Raw genomic sequence first — 27346 nt, 5'->3', positions numbered from 1 at the left:
CAAGGAAAAGGCAAAGACATGAACTATCTTCAGGTTTAAGACTTCAAAGTAAAACTATTTATAATCATACATTAACACGGAATACTGTGATACATGGTAATCATAGATATCCCAGATTCTGACTTATAGGTACATTCAAAAAAGACTAATTTATTTTCTTTGTGTATTGATGTCTATGCACTCATGTGAGACAGTTCAAACTCTGCCCACTTTGTTCTATTTACACTCAGTCACGTGTTGTTCTGTGACATAATTTTATAGACTCCCCACACTGTGGAAACCGGCCCTTCGACCCAACAAGTCCCCACCAACCCTCTGAAGAGTAACCCAACCAGACCCATTCCCCAATATTTACCCCTAAGGCACCTAGTCTACACATCCCTGAATATTATGGGTAATTTAACACCGCCAATTCACCTAACCTGCACATCTTTGTGGGAGGAAACCCTTACAGACATGGGGAAAATGTGCAAACTCCACAAAGTCACCTGATACTGGAATTGAACCCAGGTCTCTGGTGTTGTGAGGCAGCAGTGGTAACCACTGAGCTTCCATGCCACCAGGCTTGTAAGATTGTTCCAGGATCGAGAAGCTCCCACAGTCCAAAGATGTGCAGTTTAGGTGAATTGGCCATGCTGAATTGCCCAGTGTTAGGTACATTAGTCAGAGGGAAATAAGTCTGGGTGGGTTACTCTTCGGAGGGTCGGTATGGACTGGTTGGGCTGAATGGCCGGTTTCCAGAGTATAGGGTATCTAATCTAATCTAATCATGACAGGTCACAAAACATCAACATTACTTTCTTTTAGCAGATGCTTACAAGATCGATTGAATATTTCCAGCATTTTATGTGCTTGACTTCCAAGAAGCTGACTGGAGGACACGTCCCTGTATGCTGAGATGGAGATGGTCAAGACCGTCAAGTTACCTGGAGTGATGATCACCAATAATCTGTTCTGGTCCACCCATGTCGATGTGACAGTCAAGAAAGCACAACAATGTCTCTACTTCCTCAAGAGGCTAAAAAAATTCATAATGTCCACAAGGACTTATCAACTTTTATAGATGCACCATTGAAAGCATCCTATCTGGATGCAATCCTATGAGCAGTTGCCAAACTGCTCTTCCCAAGACCTCAAAAACCAACAGTCCAATTCACCATGCAAACCAGCCTTCCATCCATCGATCCCATCTATACTTCCCGCTGCTTCGGGAAAGCAACCACTATCAACAAAGTCCCCTGTCACTCTGGTTATACTTTCACTCTTTTTCATTAGTTGGAAGGTATAAAAGTTTTAATACATATGCCAATGGATTCAAGATCAGCTTCTTCCCTGCTGTTATCAGACTTTTGAATGACTTCTCAAATGTTACTTCTGATTTTTCTCTGCACCTTCTCTGCAGCTGAAACATTTTATTCTGCACTCTGTTCTGCTACCCTAATGCACTTTGCATGGTACAATCTGCCTGTACAGTATACAATAACACTTTTCACTGTATCTTGGTACATGTGCCAACAATAAATCAATCAATAATCAAGTCATGTTGTCTCTGTAATTTTTCAAAGTGTAACTTTGGGTTCTTCAGAATATTGTTAAATACTATATTGTGCCCTTTGGATGTTGGCCTCCATGCAAAAGTATAGACAAAAATAGTCTGTGTTATGTTGCAGACTATTGGGCTTACTTCCAACCAGAAGAAAATGTAAATAAACAGTAAAACCTGGAAAAAAAACATACAAGTTACACTGGAGATCTATTTTCTGGTATCTAAGACAAATTGGACTGGTATGCATCAAGTTTTACTGGTTTTTAATGTTGCAAATTATAATATTGGCCTCTGTGACTTGGAGGTGCTGGTGTTAGACAGGAGTGGACAATCTCCCCACCCCCACCCCCCTCTAGCTTATCTCTCTACGTTTCAGGCTCACTGCCTTTATTCCTGGTGAAGGGCTTTTGCCCGAAACATCAATTTCGCTGCTCGTTGGATACTGCCTGAACTGCTGTGCTCTTCCAGCACCACTAATCCAGAATTTGGTTTCCAGCATCTGCAGTTATTGTTTTTACCATGTTAAAAATCACACAACATCAGGTTATAGTGCAACAGGTTTATTTGGAAGCACTAACTTTTGGAGCATTGCTCCTTCATCAGGTCATTCTGCATACTGTTATGGAACAATTTACAACATGTAACAATGTCATTGGGGCCCACTAAGTCAATGCCTACTCTGTGTCACGCAGTTTAGTTGTCCCTTCCCACGCCCAACCAATTTCCTTTTAAAATTGTTGTCTCGACTTGCACTGCCTGCTGCAAGATCCTGGTCATTACCGAAAGAATTGTCCTCACATTTCCCCTCATCTCTTTATCTCAAATCCTTGAATCTACGTACTTGATTTAATAAATACAACGTTGCACACCACAATATTCGGTTCTGCGTAATATCCCAGATGAGGTTGGTCTTTCTCCCATCTTCCACCTGTCATATTTTGTCAACAATCCAGCGGAACTCAGGGGGCGCCATTATGTCTAGATTGTGCTTCCCGGCTTGCATCGCGCTCAGGACTTCCGGTCAACATGTCTCCTGGTTTGTTCCAGTTTAATGAGGCTCGACAGAAATTCAGTGTAAGGAATTGTCGGCTTTTTTGTGTCCGATAATATTTGGTCATTTCCCATTGTTGCTGCGTACATAGCAGATGGTGTAGGTAGTTCCCATTAAATGGGCAGGGAGGGAGCAAGCTGCCGTCAAAAGCGACATTCAACACTAATCTGGAAATGTGGTGCGGCGCTAATTTTATAAAATTCCGCATTACTCGCACCCAGTGTAGTCGACTTGCGTGCTGAATTAAACTGATATGTTCACTAATTTATCGCATATTCACTTGCTGCTTTTTAAAAGCGGTTGTTTATTGATATTAATTGTTAACTAATTACTGGTCAGATCACCAAGCAAACCTCCGTTTTTCAGATTGTACAGTGTACATCTAATGGGTTTTTTTGCATTTGAAGTCTTGGCTGAAAGATCATCCTGCCTGTATTAAGCTGTTTTAGTACAACATGAAAATGTCAGTTTTGATTGTGCGCTCAAGTCTTTGGAGCTCGATCGAAACCTGCAGCTTTGAGGGGTTATCAGTTAATCGAGGATTCTTAACCAGTAAAAGGATAGGTAAAGGATTTGCGTTAAAAGACGAGGGATCTGTCAACATGCCTATAGTACACTAAAGGACGAGATACTTAAAAGGGAATTGGAAAAAATAATTATGAGCTGAATAGCAGGCAGCGAGTCAAATGCATTAAATATTTAGATTACCTTCATCTAAACTGGCTGGATGAAGTAACAAAAAGGCATTGAGATTTTAGTGTTTACAGGAATCCTTTCTTTCTCTGTGCTGGAAGTCCAATGTAAGAATCACTATCTGATATTTTTGTAGTTATGATTCAGAGCAGAAAGTAGATCTAAGGGTTTTGGAGTGTCATAATTGATTAATTGCAACATAGTTTAAAGGAAGGGTCACCTGACCCAAAGCATTAACTCCGATCTCTCTCCACAGATGCTGCCACACCTGCTGAGTTCATTCAGCAATTTCTGTTTTTGTTTGTAATTACAACATAGTATTGTTCAATATTTGAATTGGGTGAGACTTTTGGAGGAAAAAAGTAAATAAGCTGGAAAAGAACAGGAAATGGCATTGCCACAGAAAATAAAATCACCAAACCCAATGAAACCTAAACACATAAATATAAAGCAGGCCGTAACACCAGTGCTTCATCTGGAGGCTCACTGATGATGTTATTGAGTATGGTGATGAAACGCCTGAAACTGAACCTTCCAGCTCAGCGAGCAAGCCTACATCCAGAAACTCGACCTAAGCTACAAATCTTTTCAAAACTCGCTAACCCCAGAGTTCTAAAGGAAACAGCTGAAGAGATAGTGGAGGCATTAATGGTGACTTTCAGTAATCGCTAGAGTCAGGGAGGGTACTAGATAACTGAAAATTGCTAACGTGACACCCCTGTTTAAGAAGGGAGTAAGGCAAAAGACAGAAAATTACAGGCTGATTAGCCCAGCCTCGGTTGTGGGCAAGGTTTTGGAGTCCATTGTGAAGAATGAGATTTGTGAATGCTTGGAACAGTATGGCAAAATCAGCACTATTTCATCAAGGGAAGGACATGTCTGACAAATCAGCTAGAAGTCTTTGAAGAAGTAACAAGCAGGTTAGACCAAGGAGAGCCAATGGCTGTTTTCTACCTGGACTTCAAGAAGGTGTGAGGTCATGCACTCTGGTAAGAGGAATAGAAGCATGGACTATTTTTTAAGTGGGGAGAAAATTCAGAAGTTTGAAGTGCAAAGAGGCTTGGTAGTTTTAGTCCAGGATTCTCACAAGGCAAACTTGTAGGTTGAGTCAGTAGTAAGTAAGGCAAATGCAATGTTGGTGTTTATTTTGAAAGGGCTTGAATATAAAAGCAGGGATGTACTTCTGAGGCTGTATAAGGCTCTGGTTAGACCACATTTGCAGTATTGTGCACAGTTTTGGGCCCCATATCTCAGGAAGAATGCACTGGCTTTGGACCGTGTTCAGAGGAGGTTCACGACAATGGTCCCAGGAATGAAAGGTGAACATATGAGGAAAGTTTGAGAACTCTAGTTCTATACTTGATGGAGTTCAGAAGGATGAGTGGGGATCTAATTGAAACTTACAGAATACTGAATGGCCTGGACTGTGTGGGTGTTGGGAAGATGTTTCCATTGGTAGGACCTGAGGGCACAGCCTTAGAGTAAAGGGAAGACCTTTTAGAGTGGAGATAAGGAGAAACTTCTTCAGCCAGAAAGTAATGAATCTATGGAATTCACTACCAGAGAAGGCTGTGGAGACCAGGTCATTGAATATATTTAAGATGGAGATAGATAGCTTCTTAATTCTAAAGGGGACCAAGGGTTACAGGAAGAAAGCAAGAGAATGGGTTGAGAAACTTATCAGCCATGATTTAATGGCAGAGCAGACTCACTGGCCTAATTTCTGCTCCTGTGTCTTATGGCCTTATGATGTAGATACAAAGGAAAAATTGAATCTCAAGAAAAAGTCAGGCAAGAATTGCTAAAATACCATCTGAGAAGCTGGCAATAGGGTATAGGATGAACCAAAGAGAATAAATATAAGGGAAAAATAAATCAGTAAGGGAAGGATAAATTTTGCACTGAAATTAGTAAGGAATATAAATTTAAATAATTTGTTCTATTGACACACATCAAAGGAGAACTTAAGTAGTGACTGGGCCACTAAACAATGATTAAGTTAAGTTCTGGCAATGACAGAAATGGCAAAGTATTAAATAAACATTTCAGTTCTTTTGTTTTCATATGAGGAAAAATGCAACAAAGTTCAAGCAGACATTAGAGAACTTGCTGACTGTGAAGTTAAGTTGTAAACAAACCACTAGATAAATATGCAGTGTATGTACTTAGGTCAGGAAAAAAGAAACATCATTAGAAAATAAATTGAATGGGATTGAAGAATCAAGTTTATTGACAGAAATGAAGAAATCACCAAAAGCAACATTGCAGGCCAGAAAATTGTTCTAAGGCATGGCTGTTTCGAGGGTTACACAATTCAAAAGCAGCATTTTTAGGCAACAATGTTGTATCAGTTATAATTTGCAACATTAAAAACCAGGACAAAGTGATAACTGCAGATGCTGGTGATCAGACTTGAAAAGTGAGGTGCTGGAAAAGTACAGCTAGTCAGGCAGCATTCCTGATGAAAGCTTATGCTCAAAACGTCGACCCTCCTGCTTCTTGGATGCTGCTTAACCAGCTGTGCTTTTTCAGCACCATACTTTTCAACATTAAAACCCAGTAAAATGTGATGCAAACTGGTCCAATTTGTCTTTTATGCTCCAGTTTCCTTCCACAATCCAAAGATGTGCAGGTTATGTGAATTGGCCATGGTAAATTGCCCATAGTGTTCTGGGATGTGTAGATTAGGTGCGTTCGTCACAGGTAAATATAGGAAGTAGGGGAATGGGTCTGAGTGGATTACACTTAGGAGGGTCAGTGTGGACTTTTTGGGCCGAAGGGCCTGTTCCCACACTGGGAATTCATTCTATGGTAACATCAGGTCAGACTGGAATTAACGGAGACAGCTCAAAAATGAAGTTGTAAGTAAGTGGGCAGAGCAATGACAAATTAAACTTAATACAGAGAAGCGTAAACTATTACATACAGGAAAGAGAAACAGAGACAAGTATTTCATGAAGAGTATGATTATGGTTGCAAATACGTGCTCACATTCAATGGAATACAGAAGTAGTAAGAAAAATTAATAGATTTTTAGTTAACATAATCAGAATAATATGACACAAGTCAGGATCTTTGTGCAATTCTTTGTGCAGACCTTGAATCATATGCCTAAACTCTAGTGACTGAGACATGGGAAAAATATTCAAGTCAGTGATGCAAAAGCCACAAGATTGGTCCCCAGCATCAAGATAAGCGTCTAGGTTGTAGTGCACTACATAGAATATATAGCAAAAAAACGTTGACTTCATCTACGTCATTTATACTTTATATGATTTGGAGGTGCTGGTGTTGGACTGAGGTGTACACCCCAGTCCAACATCGGCATCTTCAAATCAATTTTGAATGTATTTCATTGACTTGTGTGCCACACTCTACACAGCATATTGGTTTAAGCTTCAGATCTTTGGAAATTGTCAACAGGACCAAATTTGTTTTAGGAGGCTTATTCACACAGTCAACAAATTAACTTTGAGTAAATATAGCAAATCTTATACAATAATTTCATGCTTGATTATGAGAACATTGTCGCAATTTATTTTTGTCACTAGATTTATACAAAAGAAGCTTTGAGCATCAAGAATGTCAAGCCACTAATTCTTATCTTCAGCCAATTGAGTGGAGGGTGAGTGAATTAATATTTTTATTGCCCACTCAGAACTTGTTGTTGAACAAATCTGGCTTTTGTGATTATCAAAGAACGGAATGTTTATTTATGGATTTCCTTTGTCTCTATACAGTGAAACAGAAAAGAAAACAACATTGGATCAAGCATTTAGAGGTGTTCTGGAAGAAAAAATTGTAAGTCTCAGTAGAATCGATTAGTATGTGATAATGTGAGGTACTTTTTAGGTGCTACATGTAGTGATAATGATTGATGGAAATACGTACATTTGTGAATATTATGCAGTATATCTGTCTGACACAGACATAGTTATTAGTGTTCATGATGTACAAGTGAAAGGGACCATATATTTTCCCCTTTGGGCTATAAACTGGATTGGAAGTTAGACTACTACAAAGCTGAGATACCATGAGAAATTTTAACTTTGGATGGGCGTGGAGAGAATCAAGTGCTGCATATTTTAGCTGTGCAAGGCAATATTGTTTTTAAAAGCAGTGAGATAGTTACTTTGAGACAAAGCGGTAACAGGTGCCCTTCATTTAAGGGAACACTGCCTGATTAAAAACCTCTGGTCAAGCTGTAATTTGTTACAGACCTCGAAGTGCAGAGCAGCTGGAGACCTCCAGAACTGGCAAACAGAAAGCATCTTTTTCTCCCATCACTCACTGTGAGTGAGAAGACAGAAAAACCAAAACTTAGAAGGAATTCCAATACAAGGAAAGACCCAAGGCTACCAGTTCAGCTATCAAAACGTAGAACGATCATTGGATGCTGCCTGAACTGCTGTGCTCTTCCAGCACCACTAATCCAGTAATTGTTTTACAGACAGTCTACCGACATTGCTGAAATTAATAAGAACTATGGGAGACAATTCAAATTAACTTTTTGATCTGGACCTTTGATCTTCAAAATTTCCTTTTCCTTGTCTATTTTCCACACAACTTCAGCTGCTTCATCAATGACCTCCTCTCCTTGAGGAGGTCAGAAATGGGCATGTTAACTGATGTTTGCGCATTCTTCAGAACCATTTGCAACTCTTCAGGTGCTGAAGCACTTCACGTACAAATCCATTAAGACTTGTAACTTCCATAAGTCTGCTCACCACATACAAGGCCCAAGTTGGGAACGTAATGGATACTCTGCCTTTTGGTTGGATGAATGCAGATGCAACAACAGTGATAAAGCTTGATGCCATTCAAGATAAAACAATCTTCTTGATTGACGCACACTCATAAATTCCCTGCACTGGTACTCAATAACAGCGAGCTGTGGATTTTTTTCCCAAAAATCATAGATGCATAGAATCCCTGTAGTGTGGAAACAGGCCTTTTGGCCCAACAAGTCCACACTGACCCTCCGAAGAGTATTCCACCCAAACCCATTTCCCTGCCATATTACTCTATATTTACTGATTAATGTACCGAACCTACACGTGTGAGCACTGTGGGCAATTTCGCATGGCAAATCCACCTAACCTGCACATCTTTCGATTGTGGGAGGAAACCGGACCACCCAGAGGAAACCTACACTGACACAGGGAGAATGCGCAAACTCCACACAGACAGTAGCCTGATAATGGAAGCAAACCCAGGTCCCTGGCATGGTGAGCCACCGTGCCACCCACCACCTTTGAATAAATCTGGCACCAAGTATTGCTGGTGATGTACAGTAAAAGTACTATCATCAAGCAGGGTACCTAGCCAACAACCTTGAAGTATTCCCAGACAATGCCTTAAGAAGTAAAGTGCATTGAGATCTTCATTACAAGTGAACATTTTCCAAGTGACAATATAAATTATTGTGACATACTCATTGATTTAAAGTGATAGAGTAAATAGTACATGTTTTTAAAAAGATAAATTATTTAAATTTTACTATAGTAGGAAAAAAGGTATTTATTAATCATAAGCTTTAGTTTTTTTAGGATAGTATAGCTTACACTGTAGTTATGAACCTAGTGCCCCATTAGAAACCCAATTACACTTCATTCAACTTTTTCTGTTGTTGTTAACAGCATGAATCATTTTGTTGTGCGTGATGGTACATCTGGATGCTTTAAAAAATGCAGGGGAGTTTCTCATTAGTTCAATGAATTCTACTTGATTCTCATCTGGAAGTACATCAGCATCTTTCCTTATAGGGCAACATAGAATCACAAACATCAGTTTTAGGATTTCCATGATTAACTGCACGTGTAATCTTTAGAACTGACTGTCCATGATTCTTTGTTGCCCCACAAGGAAAGCTGCTTAACAAGTTGATTTAAAGCTACTTATGATTTGGATATGCTGGTGTTGCACTGGGGTGTACAAAGTTAAAAATCACACAACACCAGGTTATAGTCCAACTGGTTTAATTGGAAGCACTAGCTTTCAGAGCTCAAAGTTTGTTCAGGCATCTTATGACACAATACTGGAGCGGGTGGGACTTCAACCTGCACCTACTGACTCAGAGAAAGAGTTACTATCACTGTAACATATGGGACCTTCAATCAAGTATCTATATACTATCTACCTAACTGCTTGAAAAGTGAAACCTGTTTACAATCAAACTTTAATAGATAAACTAAGATTAAAGAAACACATCATTTTTAGAAATATATTTGTGTTCTTCTATATTGACCTTTTGAAATCCAACAAGAGGTTTGGATATGGATATTATTACCACTTTATTGTTCCTCATTGTTCTCCAGAATGTAGAGCTGTGTGACCTCCTTGAATCACAACAGTATTGTAAAGCGACTCCCACAACATTATATGAGGAATTTCAAGATTTTGACCTGGTGATGAAGCCAATTCCAGTTGACCATTTTTGTTACACAATTGCCTACTTGTCACCTGCTTGTTCTTGACATTGAATTCTTGAATTTAAAGAATTCCAATTAAAGTCTTCTGGAAGATAATTTCATTTAGAAATCAAAGTTTAAAAAAATGTTTTCCATTAAATCAGTTTCAGAATTCCAGGTCTGGTAATTTGGATAGTTTTACCTTGTTATTGTTCATGGTATTATAGTCTTTTTGATGTTAAATTTAATGGTGAGTAATTGAACTGGGTTCAAAATATTAGGACTTCATATAAACCATGAAAATTGTTGAGCATATATGTTTTACTAGCTTTATACTTACTTTTTTTCTAGTTAGAACAAGGAGAATGTGAAGATTTCTTGGCTATAATCTCCCTCAGCATTAATGGAGTCACAGAAGGTAATAGTGTCATGGAAATTTTGTCTCGAATAAGTATTTATCCAAAATGAGACCCTGTATTCAGTTTTGAATACTTTCTGATGTCAAAATATTTGCATATAATCAAGTACATTTTGCTCCTTCATGTAGATGATGTACTATTATGTGACATTGGCAATTTATTCCATACAACAGTAAAATGTAACAAATAGAAGCAGGAGTAAACCACGTCACCCTTTGAATTTGCTCCACCATTCAACTCTTTGGAGTTTCTTCCATTCTGCCATTGTTTTTTCATTAACCAATATTCCAGATTGCATTCTATTCTAAAATGGACCGATCTCTGTCCTGAATATACTCATTCAATATGTGTGTATATTCATTGGAGTAGAACATTTCATAAATAATTTTATTGAATACAGAACTGACTTGAAGGTAGATGACAAGTGGATGGTGGTGGAGGTTTGCTTTTCAGACTGGAGGCCTGTGATCAGCAGTGTGCCACAATGATCATTCCTGGGTCTGATGCTTTTCATCATTTGAAAATTAACATCTGGTTAGTAATTTTGCAGATGACACCAAAATTGGAAGTGTAGTGGACAGCAAAGAAGGTTACCTCAGAATACAACCGGATCTTGATCAGATGGGTTAATGCATCGAAGGGTGTTAGACAGTTTAATTTAGGTAAATGTAACATGTCACATTTTGGGAAGGCGAGTCAGGACACTACTTATATACTTTAAGTCTGGGGAGTGTTGCTAACAAGGAGACCTTGGAGTGCGTGTTCATAGTTTCTTGAAAGTAGACCCTTAGGTAGATAGGACAGTGAAGAAGGTGTTTGGTATGCTTGCCTTTATTGGTCAGTGCATTGAGTATAGGAGGTCATGCTGCAACTGTACAGGACATCGGTTAGGCCACTTTTGGAATATTGTGTGCAGTTCTGTTCTCCCTGCTATAGGAATGATGCTGTGAAACTTGAAAAGGTTAGAAAAGATTTACAATGATGTTGCCAGGGTTGGAGGGTTTGAGTTATAGGGAGAAGTTGAATAGGCTGGGGCTATTTCCCTGGAGTGTCGGAGGCTGAGGGGTGACCTTGTAGAAGCTTATAAGATCATGAGGGGAATAGGGTAAATAGCCAAGGTCTTTTCCCCAGGGTGGGGGAGTCCAAAACTAGAGGGTTTATGGTGAGCAAGGAAAGATTTAAAAAGGACCTGGGGCAACTTTTTCACTCAGAGGACAGTGCATGAATGGAATGAGCTGCGAGAGGAAGTGGTGGAGGCTGGTACATTTCCAACATTTAAAAGGCATAGGGTGTAGGTTTGCTCGCTGAGCTGTAGGTTTGATATCCAGACGTTTCATTATCTGGCTAGGTAATCATCAGTGGCAACCTCCAAGTGAAGCGAAGCTGTTGTCTCCTGCTTTCTATTTATATCTTTCTCCTGGATGGGGTTCCTGGGGTTTGTGGTCATGTCATTTCCTGTTCGTTTTCTGAGGGGTTGATAGATGGCATTTAGATCTATGTGCTTGTTTATGGCGTTGTGGTTGGAGTGCCAGGCCTCTAGGGATTCACTGGCATGTCTTTGCTTATCCTGTCTCAGGATAGATGTGATACAACGAAGCTGTATCAGAACACTATTCCAACTGGCCACCACACACTGCAGCACAGGTGAATTTCGGAAAACAGAGGAGGACCACCTATATACAACGTATTCAAGAAGAACGGATACTCAAAAATACAGTGCGCAGATTCCTCAAGAACAAACCACGACAAGCAGACCAAACACAGCCAGAAACCCTAACCACCTTACCATACATCAAAGAAGTTCCAGAAATGACAGCCAGACTACTAAGACCCATCGGAATCCTAGTAGCACACAAACCCACCAACACTCTCAAACAAAAACTAACAAACTTAAAAGACCCAGTACAACCCATGGACAAAACCAACGTCATCTACAAAATTCCATGCAAGGACTGCCACAAACACTATGTAGGACAACAGGAAGAAAGTTAGCCACCAGGATACACGAACACCAGCTAGCCACAAAAAGACACGACCCTCTCTCCCTGGTAGCCCTACACACGGATGAAAAAAAACCACCATTTAGACTGGGACAACATATCTATCCTGGGACAGGCTAAGCAAAGACATGCTAGAGAACTCCTGGAGGCCTGGCACTCCAACCACAACGCCATAAAAAACACACAGATCTAGATACCATCTATCAACCCTTCAGAAAATGAACAGGAAATGACATCAGCACAAACCCCAGGAGTCCCATCCAGGAGAAAGATATAAATAGAAAGCAGAAGACAACAGCTTCGCTTCACTTGGAGGTCACCACTGATGATGTTACCTAGCCAGGTAATGAAACGTCTGGATATCAAACCTACAGCTCAGCGAGCAAACTTACACCCTAAACCTCAACCCGAGCTACAAACCTTCACAAACCTTACATTTAAAAGGCACCTGGATGTGGGTATGAATAGGAAGCGTTTAGATTCTCTACAGTGTGGAAACAGGCCCTTCGGCCCAATAAGTCCACACCGACCCTCTGAAGATTAAACCACCCAGTCCCATTTCCCTCTGACTAATAAAGGGATATGGGCCAAATGCTGGCAAATGGGATTAGATCTATTTGGGATATCTGGTTAGTATGGATGAGGTGAACTGAAGGTCAGTTTTCGTGCTGTATACCTCTATGCCTGTCTCAGTTTTAAGGACACAACCTGTTATGATGAAACTGGGAGCTATAGATCTATCCTTCTATCAGCCAACGAAAACATCTTTCTCAGAATCTACCCTGCAAGCCCGCAACGAAAGTTGTATTTCACTAAACTAAACAATAAAACCTGAAAGATATAAGATGATTCACAATGCATCTCTAACGAAGGAATCTAACTATTGTCCCTTGACATTTAGTGGAATTGCCATCACCAAATCTACTAATCAACATCCTGGGGTTACTATTGACCAGGGACTGAACTGGATGAAGCATGAGTGGAATGTGCACCTTATCCCCGTGACTGCGTAGCTTTCCTCCCACAATCCAAAGACATGTAGATTAGGTAAATTGGCCATGCTAAATTGCCCATTGTGTTCGGGGCAAAATGCATTAGTCAGGGGTAAATGTAAGGTAATACATTTACCTTAAGGTAATAAAGTGAATGGGTCTGGGTGGGTTACTCTTTGAAGAGTCAGAGTAGACATAGATTCAATAGACAATAGGTGCAGGAGTAGGCCATTCTGCCCTTTGAGCCTGCACTACCATTCAATATGATGACCGCTGATCATCTTAATCAGTATCCTGTTCCTGCCTTATCTCCATAACCCTTGATTCCATTATCCTTGAGAGCTCTATCCAACTCTTTCTTGAATGAATCCAGAGACTCAGCCTCCACTGCCCTCTGGGGCAGAGCATTCCACACAGCCACCACTCTCTGGGTGACGAAGTTTCTCCTCATCTCTGTCCTAAATGGTCGACCCCGTATTTTTAAGCTATGTCCTCTGGTTCGGCACTCACCCATCAGCGGAAACATGCTTCCTGCCTCCAGAGTGTCCAATCCTTTAATAATCTTGTATGTCTCCATCAGATCCCCTGTCAGTCTTCTGAACTCAAGGGTATACAAGCCTAGTCACTCCAGTCTTTCAGCATAAGGTAGTCCTGCCATTCCAGGAATTGACCTCAAGAACCTACGCTGCACTCCCTCAATAGCCAGAATGTCTTTCCTCACATTTGGAGACCAGAACTGCACACAATACTCCAGGTGTGGTCTCACCAGGGCCCTATACAGCTGCAGAAGAATCTCTTTGCTTTTATACTCAATCCCTCTTGTTATGAAGGCCAGCATGCTATTAGCCTTCTTCACTACCTGCTGTACCTGCATGCTTTCCTTCATTGACTGGTGTACAAGAACACCCAGATCTCTTTGTACTGCCCCTTTACTGAAATTGATTCTATTTAGGTAGTAATCTGCCTTCCTGTTCTTGCCATCAAAGTGGATAACCATACATTTATCCACATTAAACTGCATCTGCCATGCATCTGACCACTCACCTCACCTGTCCAGGTCACCCTGTAATCTCCTAACATCCTCCTCATACTTCACCCTCATAGAGATGTACAGCATGGAAACAGACCCTTCGGTCCAACCCGTCCATGCCGGCCAAATATCCCACCTTCCTATTCATATACCGATCCAAATGCCTCTTAAATGTTGCAATTGTACCAGCCTCCTCCATATTCTCTGGCAGCTCATTCCAGCTCATTCCCTCTGTGTGAAAAAGTTGCCCCTTAGGCCTCTTTTATATCTTTCCCCTCTCACCCGAAAACTATGCCCCCTAGTTCTGGGCTCCCCGACCCCAGGGAAAAGACTCTGCCTATTTATCCTATCCATGCCCCTCATAATTTTGTAAACCTCTATAAGGTCACCCCTCAGCCTCCGATGCTCCAGGGAAAGCAGCCCCAGCCTGTTCAGCCTCTCCCTGTAGCTCAGATCCTCCAACACTGGCAACATCCTTGTAAATCTTTTCTGAACCCTTTCAAGTTTCACAACATCTTTCCAATCGGAAGGAGACCAGAATTGCATGCAATATTCCAACAGTGGCCTAACCAATGTCCTGTACAGCTGCAACATGACCTCCCAACCCCTGTACTCAATACTCTGACCAATAAAGGAAAGCATACCAAACTCCTCCTTCACTATCCTATCTACCTGCGACTTCACTTTCATGTTGGGCCAAATGGCCTGTTTCCACACTGCAGGGCTTCTATGATATAAATACTGTGTAGGGTGCATGTAGTGCAATGGTAGAGTCCCAACTTGTGAACCAGGAGATCTGGGTTCAGGTCTCACCTGCTCCAGAGGTGTGAAATGCCATCTCTGAATATGTTGGTTTGAAAATATCAACAAATACTGAGCTACAAGAGCAGGTTAAAGTTTAGGAATCCTATGGTGAATGACTTGCCTCCTGACAATGCAAAGCCATCTATAAGGCACAAATCAGTAGCATGAAGAATACTTTGTTTGGAGGAATGTAGTTCCATCAGCACTCAAGAAACTTGGTAGTATTCAGGTCAAAGCAGCCCAACTGACTGGCACTACATCCACAAATACCCACTCTCTTCTCCCCTTCCCTCCCCCCCCCCCCCCCCCCCCACCCACCCAACAATCACTGACACTCATTCGCAGCAGTTATGTTCTTTCTGCAAGATGCCATACAGATATCCACCAAGCTGCCTTAAAGAATCATACACCTTCCAAACTCATCTTCATTTCCATCTGGAAGGACTGGGCCAGCTGAAATATGGGAATACCACTACCTCCAAGTTCCCTGCCAAAGGGCTCTCAGTCCTGACTTTGAAATATATCGCTATTTCTGGATCAAAATCCTGGAACTCTCTCACGAACTGAATTGACGGTTGACCAACAGTACATAGCAGTTCAACAAGGCCACTCACCATCACCTTCTCAAGGGTAACGAGGTAATGGCAATAAATGTTTGCCCAGCTGTCAGCACCGACATGCAGGGTGTCCAGTGTTTTCATTTTTAAAAATTTTCACATTGTGTCTGTGCCAACTGAAAAAGAGCTATCCAGCTTGATCCCACTAACTGGCTCTCGGTCCCTAACCTTTCAGATTACAACACTGCTTGTGCATGTCCAAGTTTTTTAAAAATGTAAAATTTATCAAATTTTATCAAATTCTTTTATTACCTTTTCTGGCAGTGAAAAGCTCCAGCACATACACTCTGAAAAAAACAGTTTCCTCAATTTTTCTGTCCTGCTTCTATCAATTAATTTATATCAATGCCCTGATTCCTTACCTTTTTGCTAAAAGAAATGGATCATCTTATTTATTCTTGTCGAGTTCTTTCATTATTTTATAGCCTTCATTTAAATCTTTCTTCAATTATCTCTGATTCAAAGAAAACAGTCCACAACAGTGAATTGCAGTTGCTATTTTTCTGTCTGCCTAATCAATCCATTGGGCAGCATGGTGGCTCAGTAGCTAGCATTGCTGCCTCACAGTGCCAAGGACCCGGATTTGATTTCGGCCTCTGGCGACTGTCTGTGTGGTGTTTGCACATTCTCCCCCTGTCTGCATGGGTTTCCTCCGGGTGCTCAGATTTCCTCCCACAATCCAAAGACGTGCAGGTTAGGTGAATTGGCCATGCTAAATTTTCCGTAGTGCTCAGGGATGTGTAGGTTAGGTGCATTAGTCAAGAGTAAATACAGGATAATAGGTTAGATGAATGGGTCTGGGTGGGTTACTCTTTGGAGAGTCAGTGTGGACTTGTTGGGCTGAAGGGCCTGTTTACACACTGTAGCGATTCTATGATTGGTACTTTCCACAATGTGCATAGTTCTTATTTACTTTCGACCCCACAGTTAATTTTCATATCATCCATAAACTATGAAGTCATGACCATGGCAATCAAAGCTAAGTCTTTTATGTGTGCCACAAAAAGCATAATTCTTCTAGACTCTGGAGAATACAAGCCCAGTTAATTCAGTCCCATTATGGTATTGATAGAGACTATTAATCTTTAAAGAGAAATTGCAACCTCTGGTTCTGAACTAAAAGAAGGATGCAAACCAAAATGTAATATCATAAAATATTTACTGTATCAAGTAGCTAAATAAGAACACTCGTAGATTTGTTGGCAACATACACTTTGAATGACCAAACAGAAAATATGCTTTTTGTTTAATGATGACCAAACAAAATCAATTTATTACATTACTCAGTCTCTTAAGTAAACATTCAATTCTGCTGGAACCAATTCCAAGTGATTCACATCATTCCAAGCTTTCATTCTGTTCTTTTCCTTTCTCAATAAGACCGTGCACATTAAGAGTTTTTCAAGTGATTCCCCCTCCAGATCCAGCTCAGCAAATGCCTGTTTTAGCTTGCCCATGAACTCAGCAATCAAAGTGAATGTCAGCTCCCATCTGCTTTGTATGGAATATGGTAGAATCACCATTTCTTCTGATTAAGGTATAAGCCTGACAAATTCCATCTTGTTTAGCTTTCTTACTCTTGGTTGGCTGCAGGCCGCACAAAAAATAAACTATAATTCCCTCTCTGTGCTATTTCTCCTTTATATAGAAATTTGTAACCTGATCTAAAAGTGGCTTCCTCAGTCCACTCTCTAACAGGAAACATATTGGCTTTATATTCAATTAGGAATGGTCGTCAATGATCTCTGTTGATAATGGCCTTTGTTCTTGGAAACAAAGGGACTGATTCCCACACAACTTCATATTGGTAACACCTCTCTGACTTCTAAGAAACTAGGGATCTTCTCATTATGGACTTTAGAAATAGGTACCATTATTCCTAAGTATAAAAATTGGATATAGCCCCTTTGGATAACACAACCTAAGTATTCCATTTATACTTTAACAGTTAAGCCAGCAAAATTTACTAAGATCATAGAACCATAGGTCTGACCAGGGCCTTAGACTCTCAGCAGTACATCTTCTTTTTGCCTTCTATTCCTCTTGAAATGAATGCTGTAACCTTGCACTTGTCTTTCTAATTGCCAACTGTTCCTGTACATTAACTTAAGAGAATCCTGAAGGAGGACTTCTGAGTCCCTTTTGTGTTTCAGATTTCTGAAACCTTTCCCCATTTAGAAAATTGTCTATGCCTCTGTTCTTCCTCCAGAATGCACAACCTCTCACTTTCCCACATTATATTTAATATGCTACTTCTTGTCCACTCTCCTCGTCTATCCAGATCCTTCTGCACCTGTGTTCATATCATCTGCAATCATAGCAATAATGCTCTCAGTTCCTCTGTCAAGATTGTTAACTTATAACATGATTAGTTGTGGCCCCTGCAGAACTCCTCTAGTCACCGGCTGCCAATCTGAAAAAAGATCCACTTATCTCCTCTCTTTGCCTTCTGTCAGTTAGACAATCCTCTGTTTATGCTAGTACCTTGCCCTAACACCAAGGACTGTTACGAAACCGTGTCCTTTGTGGCACCTTGCCAAAGGCCTTCTGGATCACATCCACTTGTTTTCCTTTGTCTATCTTGCTTGTTATCTCCTCAAAGAAATCTAAGATTTGTCAAACATGACCTCTCCTCAGCAAAGCCATGCTAACTCAGCCCTGTTTTACCATTTCCTTCCAAGTACTTTGCAGGCTCATCCATAATAATGGACTCTTAAAACCTTACCTTATCAGACTAACTGGCCTATAATTTCCCATCTTCTGCCTCCCTCCCTTTTTGAACAGCCATTTTCTGCAACTTCCCTGACTCGAGTGATTCCTGTAAGATCGCCACCAATGCCTCCACAATTTCCTCAGCTATCTTCTTTTGGACTGTAGAGTTTAGTCAGTTTGGTTGATGTGATTTATTAACTGTCAGACCTTTCAGCTTCCTGAGCACTTCTCCTTAGTGATGGCCACTACACTCACCTCTGCCCCAGACTCTCTTGAAGTTCTGGTACATTACTGGTATCTTTCACCATGAGCATCGATGAAAATTATCCATTCAGTTCTTCTGCCATTTCTTTGTTCTCCATTACTACTACTACATTCTAATTTTCAAGCAATCTAATGTCCACTTTTGTCTTTTATTTTTTTTATATCTAAACAAAACTATTACAATTTTGTTTTCTACTACTAGCTAGCTTACTCTCAAACATCATCATTGTTGTTCAGGTTTTTTTCTGTTGGTCTTTAAAGGCTTCCCAGTCCCCTGCTTTCCCCACAGATCTTCACCGCGTTGTATGCTTTCTTTTGCTTTTCTGCTGTCCCTGACTTCCCTTGGGAGCCACGCCTGCGTTGTCCTTCCCTTCGTGTGTTTCTTCTTCCTTGGGATGAATTTATGCTGTGCCTCCTGAATTACCACCAGGAAATTTCTGCCATTGCTGCTGCCCTTTCAATCAACTCTGGCTAGCTCCTCCGTTGTGTCTTGTAGTTACTAACTTACACCAGTATTGGTCCCATGACACCATTCGTAAAACCGGCATTTAAAGGTAATCTGATATACCAACAGATACAGTCCTAAAAAGTGTTTGCAAGCATTATGCTTGTAACAACCTACTCCGAAGAGATGAAACCACGTGATTATCATTGTAGTGTTTGCAGAAGTAGTACAAGAAATATATCAGTTCATAGTGTTATTTGCACATTATTAGTTAGTCGCTAATTAGCTTTGACATACAGTACAAGTAGCATTGTTTCCCCATGTTGTCAGTTGTTCTTTAAACAATCCATCTTGGCAGCATCAAAATGTTTAACCTATATGTACCCAATACATATAAAAGGTAAATTTTAATGTCACTTTTTCCAATGATTCATAAATTTCTTCCTCTCAAAAGATGAGAAGGCTTTTTTGTTGCTAGTAGCTCCTATCTCATATATTTTGTCATTTTTATTACCCTGTCCTTGGTTAAAACCTTGCACACCTGATTTTTGTTGGGAATGTTTGTTCATTGCTGACTGCTAAGTGGTCCCTCTGATTTTGGGACATGAGCAGTTGAAAACTACAGAAGTAGTTTTGTTTTAGAATACTGTTCACAGACTCAGCATGTTGTTTGATTCTTAGGACTGACCTTGTTGTTGAACTTTAATTCAGTTTGTGGATCATCCAGTTCATATATCATCTTCTGATTTTGATTCTCTTTCATAGCTGTAGATTTTTAAAACTTGTATCACAGGAAAACATCTGATTCATCTTTGCCAGGGTTAATTCTAGGATTCCACCCCCCTCTGCCCCACAACCTGAGTTTCAGTTTCTAACTATCGTAAGGTGAGAGGTTGGGATGTTTAGTAATAGTTGCATGATATTCAGCACTATTTACAACTTGTCAAGTAATGAAGCAGTATATGCCGTACAATTGCGAATCAATGGTTGTTTCTATCGAGAGAATCTAACCATCTCGTTCTGACCTTCAGTGGTATTACTATCACTGAATCCTTCATTATCAACATCATGCTGGTTTACCATTGACCCAAAGCTGAACTGGGCTACAAAAACAGATGAGAGCTGAGGAAGTCTGCACCTAATAACATACCTCCTGTCCCCAATACTGTCCACTTTCTTCAAGATGAAAGTCTGTAATAATCTCCAACTGCTGAATGTGTGCAACTCCAACAACAAGAAATAAGAGTGATGAACTTAGAGCATGGCTCAGTACTTGGGATTATGATGTTGTGGCCATAACTGAGACGTGGGTTTCACTGGGGCAGGAATGGTTGCTTGATGTTCCAGGTTTTAGAACATTTAAAAAGAACAGGGAGGGTGGAAAAAGAGGAGGGGGTGTAGCAGTGCTAATCAGAGAGTGCATTTCAGCTACAGAAACGAAGGTTTGTCTACTCAGTCAGTATGGGTGCAAGTTAGGAACAGCAAGGGAACAGCCACCGCATTGGGGGTTTTCTACAGACCACCTAATAGCAGTAGAGAGATTGAAGATATCATAGGCGGGCAGATTCTGGAAAACTGCAAAAGTAGCAGGGTTGTTGTTATGGGTGATTTCAACTTTCCCAATATCGACTGGAACCTCCTACGTGTAGATGGTTTGGATGGAGCCAATTTTGTCAGGTGTGTTCAGGAGGGTTTCCTTACTCAGTATGTCAACAGATTGACGAGGGGAGAGGCCATTTTGGATTTGGTGCTCAGCAACGAGCCAGGTGTCAGATCTCGCAGTGGAAGAGCACTTTGGTGACAGTGATCACAACTGCCTCACATTTAGCATAGCCTTGGAAAGTGAAAGGAGCAATTACTGAGGGAAGATATTCAGTTGGGGAAAAGGAAATTATGAGGCTATCAGACAGGAGTTGGGAAGTATAAACTGGGAGCAATTGTTACACAGAAAGGGCACAGCAGACATGTGGAAACTATTTAAGGAGCAGTTGTTGTGAGTGATGCACAAATTTGTTCCTCTGAGGCAGGTAAGAAGAGGTAAGCTTTAAGGAACCTTGGATGACGAGAATAGAGGAACTTCTCATCAAAAGGAAGAAGGCAGCTTATGTAAGGTGGAGAAAGCAAGGATCTAGCACAGCTTTAGAGGATTATAGGCTTGCTAGAAAGGAGCTTAGAAATGGGCTGAAGAGAGTCAGGAGGGGGCACAAAAATGGCTTGGCAAGAAGGATTAGGGAGAACCCAAAAGCATTTTACTCATACGTGAGGAATAAGAGAATGATCAGGGAAAAGGTAGGGCCGATCAGGGATAGCGGAGGGAACTTGTGCGTGGAGTCTGAGCAGATGGGGAAGCCCTAAATGAGTTTTTTGCTTTGGTTTTCACCATGGAAAGTGAACTTGTTATAAATGAAAACTTAGAAGAGCTGGGATACAGTCTTGACCAGATCAAGATTGATGAAGTTGATGTGCTAGGAATTTTGGTAAACATTAAGATTGATAAGTTCCCAGGGCCAGACCAGATTTATCCTAGGCTGCTCTGGGAAGTGAAAAAGGAGGTTGCTAAGCCGCTGGCGAGGATATTTGCCTCCTTACTCTCCACGGCAGTTGTACCGGAGGATTGGAAGGAGGCAAATGTTGTTCCTCTTTTCAAGAAGGGTAAAAGGGAAATCACTGGCAATTACAGACCAGTCAGTCTCACGTCTGTGGTCAGCAAAGTTTTGGAAAGAATTCCGAGGGATAGCATTTATGACAATTTGGCAAAGCATAGTGTGATTAAAGGCAGTCAGCATGGCTTTGTGAGGGGCAGGTCATGCCTCACATATCTTATTGAGTTCTTTGAGGAGGTGTCAAGACAGGTCGCGATGGTTCGATCAGTGGATGTGGTGTATATGGATTTCAGCAAGGCATTTGATAGGGTTCCCCATGGTAGGCTCATTCATACAGTCAGGAAGTATGGGATACAGAGAGATGTGGCTATCTGGATTCAGAATTGGTTGGCTGACAGAAGGCAGAGAGTGGTTGTAGATGGAAAGTATTCTGTCTGGAGGACAGTGTTGAGTGGAGTCCCGCAGGGCTCTGTACTTGGGCCTCTGCTCTTTGTAGTTTTTATAAATTATTTGGATGAGGAGTTTGAGGGGTGGGTTAGTAAATTTGCAGATGACACAAAGGTTGGAGGTATCGTCGATAGTATAGAGGGCTACTGCAGGCTGCAGCGTGACATAGATAAAATGCAGAGCTGGGCTGAGAAATGGCAGATGGAGTTCAACCTGGATAAATGCGAAGTGATGTATTTTGGAAGGTCAAACTCGAATGCTGAATATAGGATTAAAGACACGATTCTTGGCAGTGTGGAGGAACAGAGGGATCTGGGTGTGCAAGTACATCCCTCAAAGTTGCCACCCAAGTGGATAGGGTTGTTAAGAAAGCATATGGTGTTTTGGCTTTCATCAACAGGGGGATAGAGTTTAAGAGCTGTGAGGTTTTGCTGCAGCTCTACAAGTCCCTGGTGAGGCCACACTTGGAATATTGTGTCCAGGTCTGGTCGCCCTACCATAGGAAAGATACAGAGGCTTTGGAGAGGGTGCAAAGAAGGTTTACCAGGATGCTGCCTGGACTGGAGGCTTGGCTTATGAAGAAAATTTGAATAGGCTCGGACTTTTCTCTCTGGAGAGAAGGAGGAAGAGAGGAGACCTGATAGAGGTGTACAAAATAATGAGAGAATCGAGTCAATAGCTAAAGACTTTTCCCCAGGGCAGGATTGACTGGTACGAGAAGTCATAGTTTGAAGATATTAGGAGGAAGGTATAAAGGAGACGTCAGAGTAGGTTTTTTTTACACAGAGAGTTATGAATGCCTGGAATGCTTTACCAGCGGTGGTGGTGGAAACAGAGTCATTGGGGACATTTAAGCGACTGCTAGCCATACGCATGGATAGCAGTGAGTTGAGGGGTGTGTAGGTTGTTACTATATTTTACATTAGGATTAAATCTCGGCACAACATCGTGGGCCAAAGGGCCTGCTCTGTGCTTTACTTTTCTATGTTCTATATTTAACACTCAAGAAGGTTCACCCTTTTTCAAGACAAAGCAGCCCACTTGATTGGCATCACATCCACTACCTTAATATCCATTCCCTCCATAACTAATACACAGGATAACAATATATACTATGTGCAAAATGCATTGCCACAAATCTCCTTCCAAAGCAGCTTCCAAGCCTACAATTTCTATCTAAGGACAAGGGAAGTAGATGCATGGGAGCATTACCAGGTTCTCCAAGCCAAATACCATCCTGACTTGGAACTGTGTCACCACTCCTTGACTGTTATTGAGTTGATAACCTGGAACCCCTTTCTAACAATACTGTGATGGACTCCATATCAAGGTCTTCAGTGGTTCAAGAGGGCAGCTCATCACCATCTTCACAGGAGAATTTAGAGATGGACAGTAAGTGTTGGCCTAGCCAGCGATGCCTGCATCTGAGAATGAACATGAAAAGTTAAACTTGAGTCAATTCAAATCTATCTATTACTTCCCTGTTCATGCAGTAAGAGCCTTTCTCTGGCCAATTCAAACTTACTGATTTTTTTTCTGTCTATGAAATTTAAAGCTTTCTTTTCAATGCTCCCTGAACTTTAATTAAAGTTTTGCTGACCTTTCTTAATTCTCTTTTGCTTCCCTTTTCAGTTCAGATTTATTAATTTTCTTATTCAATTTCAAACTGCCTCATTTGCAGCTGTCCTAGCCAATTTAAGCTGCAGTTTATCTAGATTACTGTTTTCTTCCTCCAGGTTTAAATGTTGAGCTTAAGACCTCAAACTATTTGTTTTGTAATTTCTCCTTGCCATTCTATATATAAGTAACCTGTCACTTGTTTTAAATTAATAATTGTTATTTGTTGCAAGGTACTCAGTCAAATGCTGTGAACCTGGAAAAGCGTAGCAGGTCAGATACCATCTGTGGAGCAGGAAAGTCAGTGTGGGCCAAAACCCTTCATCAGAACCCAAAACATTGACTTTTCTGCTCCTTGGTTGCTGTCTAACCTGCTGTGCTTTTCCAGCTTCACATCTATTGACTCTGGCTTCCAGCATTTGCAGTCCTTACTATCTCCAACTCCGTTAAATCCTGTCTTGTTGAGGAGACCTGAAGGAATAGGTATAGCCATTTTTAACTTTTCAACACACACAGCAACAGTCACTATGAAATTTCATTTATTTAAAGTTTTGGCAAAATTAAGTATACTTGTCTCAGCCTGAGGATTTCAGATCCCACAAAGCGCCTCCAATTATTCCACAATTTGCGTAGAAACCAATAATTTCTAAAGAGAAATTCAAATTACCTATTTTCTGAAAAGTTTTAAACCCCTCAGGATAAATGCTTCTTGTCCCAGAAATCAATCTAGTTAACCTATATCTCAAACCCTTGAGGCAAGTCTATCCTTTCTTAGTTAAAGGAACTGAAACTGCACAGTACTTCAAATGTGGCCTTGTTAAGACACTATCTAATTGGTTTAAAAAAAACTTATTTCCTCTTGTGCATCAATCTGTTTAATACAACGACTAATGTGTCATTTACTTTCCTAATTATTTTCTCTGTGTGGTAGTTGAATCGTAGAATCCCACAGTGTGGAAACAGGGCATTCAGCCCAACAAGTCCACACTGACCCTCCGAAGAGTAACCCACCCAAACCCATTCCCCTACACTACTACTCTACATTTACCCGACTAATGCACCTCACCTACACATTCCTGAATACTCTGGGCAATTTAGCATAGCCAATTCATCTAATCTCCACAACTTTGGATTGTGGGAGGAAACCGGAGCACTCTGAGGAAACTCACGCAGACACGGGGAGAATTTGTCAACACAACACAGACAGTCGCCTGAGGCTGGAATCGAGCCCGAGTCCCTGACGCTGTGAGGCAGCAGTGATAACCACTGAGTCACCCTGCTGCTTTCTATGATTTCAGTACAATAACTCTGAGGATCTCTGAATGCCAATACTTCCTAGTCTATCACATTTTAATATTCATAATTTAGAAATATTTAATGGAAACTTAACTAATTATATGAAATTATTAACAAAACTCTATGACTGGTTTTGTAGGTAAACATAACCAAAAATGTGTTTTAATTCATTGATCAGAAGAATTGTTGATGTTAACAATGATAAACTATCTCTCATCTTAGTTGCTCCCCATCACGAAACCTTTGGTACAGACTTCGATGTGTTGGTATTTAGAATTGTAAAATTTTGTTTTCCTCTTCAGCCAAGTTAAGATACCCAAAACAAATGTTTTAATCTATCAGTGAAAGAACATTGAGCACTAGGGTTCAATAGCATTCTTTATTAAACAAACAAGCTGTAATAACCTGATTGCTTATTTTGTGCTTATGCAGGTATCTGTTCTGCAACAACACCCTTTCTACTGCTTGGTGATGTGCTCGATTGCCTTCCTCTTGACCAGTGTGACAGAATATTCACTTTCGTTGAGAAAAATGTAGGAACTTGGAAATCTGTAAGTAAGCCATTTGATGAAAAATAGATTCTCAAAAGATGCAGGTGAAATAATTTGACACTTTATTTTTATTCACATTTCCTGATATTAATTTATTGATCATTTTTAATGATTAAAAATAAAATTGTTGGTTCATTGGGAATCTAGTCAAATAACACCAATGAAAAACACCCTGCAGTTCTTTCAATTTTGGATCAGTGGAGCCCCGAGAGTAGATTGTTTGCTGTTGTGTCTTGGTTAATGACAGTATTACCCAGTTAGTGCCCTTGACAATAGTTATTAGTTTGGCACAAAGAAGGCAAGAGTCAAATCTGTATCAAATAAGCACAAACTTTATTTGTTTAGTTAAAACAGACATACAATTCACACCATTTGGCTAGGTAAAGGTTAACAGGAGGCATGCAATTCATACAAGGCTAAAATCCAAGTGCGCACACAGTAAGTTTTCTAATGATGCTCCCTGAAGAGTCAACGTAAAAAAAAGCCTCATACCCAAGATTTCAAGCTCATGCTGGCCAGACAGTTTCTTTCAGGTCTTGGGATCCTCCAAGATTGGGGTCCACAACTCTGTGACAGTTGCTGTCCAAAGTTTTCGCTGATGGCACAGCGAAATCCTTCATTTTTATCCTTTTGCTTATCTTCCTGAACAGTAGTATCGTGTTCTTGATGATTCTTAGCTCATCTGAGAGCTAGTGTCTTTCCATTATAGACTCACTCCAAAGACACCTTTTGGATTACCTTATTATTCTTCCTCCAAATAAGGACTTGCACTTTATATCATGTGTGATCAGCCCTTGTTCAACAATAGGAATATAATCTGTAAATATGATGGACGAAATGTTGTTAAAATTTAGAGTCCTGGTAATAAGGGTCTGAAGTCTGTCTAATTATCAATCAAGACAATCTGCAGTTAAAAGTAATAGATGTTACAGGCATCTCGCTGCCTCCTCATTTTCTTCACAGAATTGTAGTTCATGTTTGTTACATTTCCATGGTACATTAACAATTTGGCCTTTCTTTGCATGTGTGTCTAGATGATAAGTGTTGCAGAATTTTGGATTCAAAGTTCAGTTTAATTCTCTGCTACCCATGTGTATACTTTTTACCATATGGAACAAATGGATATTTTTTGCTTTTAACCATAGTTAGTACTACATGAAATTCTACTAGCCTTTCAATTCTTGCTGAAATTGGGTAATTTATGTGTGACTAGAAAGTATATTTTCTTACTGTATCAGTGTATCATTGGCAAACATTTATCATTTGTAAGATTTATATTATATTGAGACTTTCTTTAGTATGTTATATTCGATTAGATATTCTGTAATCAAACATTCTAAATAGAAATATAAAATTTAGAAAACATCAGTTTTTTAAAGCAATCTAGTTATATTGCATTTGTTAAACAATAATAACTGTAAAATTGGTTAAAATCCATTGGAAGCAAATGAATCATTAAAGTCTAAGTTGGGACCATACCAAAAAAGGATTAAAAATGTACAAAACATGCTGATTCTGGCCCGTCTTGTTGAAGACTAGGATATAGTGGAACTGGAAGCCCTGTAATCCTTCATGTGTTTAACTTGGTTGATGTTAAAAGTCCTGATTTTACTTATCTCTTCAGCAATCTCAAGTAGTGCTCCCAGATCCTAATCACTTTCTACATTAAAAAAGATTTTCACACGTTGCAGCTGATTCTTTTGCCTCTTTAAAATGCAGCCCATTGCTATTGACCCTTCTCCATAATGGCTACATTTCTCTGTATATGATGTCTAAATCTTCATAATTTTGATCACTTCTGTCAAATCTCCTCTGCAATGTTTTTTGAGGACAACCCCAACTCTTCCAT

The 27346-nt window shown here is 40.3% G+C and overlaps 1 protein-coding gene across 3 annotated transcripts in view; it reads left to right on the top strand.

The window, feature by feature from the left end:
- The first annotated feature begins 2490 nt into the window (after positions 1-2490).
- thoc1 (THO complex 1) overlaps positions 2491-27346 on the top strand; it is an 81233-nt gene continuing 56377 nt past the window's right edge. For all 3 annotated transcript variants that reach the window (XM_072570413.1, XM_072570412.1, XM_072570414.1), the window contains exons 1-5: positions 2491-2620; positions 6842-6915; positions 7031-7091; positions 10052-10118; positions 25379-25497. In XM_072570413.1, the coding sequence (XP_072426514.1) occupies positions 2573-2620; positions 6842-6915; positions 7031-7091; positions 10052-10118; positions 25379-25497 (369 nt within the window). In that variant the 5' untranslated portion in view covers positions 2491-2572. The remainder of the gene's footprint in view (positions 2621-6841; positions 6916-7030; positions 7092-10051; positions 10119-25378; positions 25498-27346) is intronic.

This window comes from Chiloscyllium punctatum, chromosome 5, assembly GCF_047496795.1.
Source record: "Chiloscyllium punctatum isolate Juve2018m chromosome 5, sChiPun1.3, whole genome shotgun sequence".
Taxonomy (NCBI): Eukaryota; Metazoa; Chordata; class Chondrichthyes; order Orectolobiformes; family Hemiscylliidae; genus Chiloscyllium; species Chiloscyllium punctatum.
This window is presented reverse-complemented; position numbering and strand designations above follow the sequence as displayed.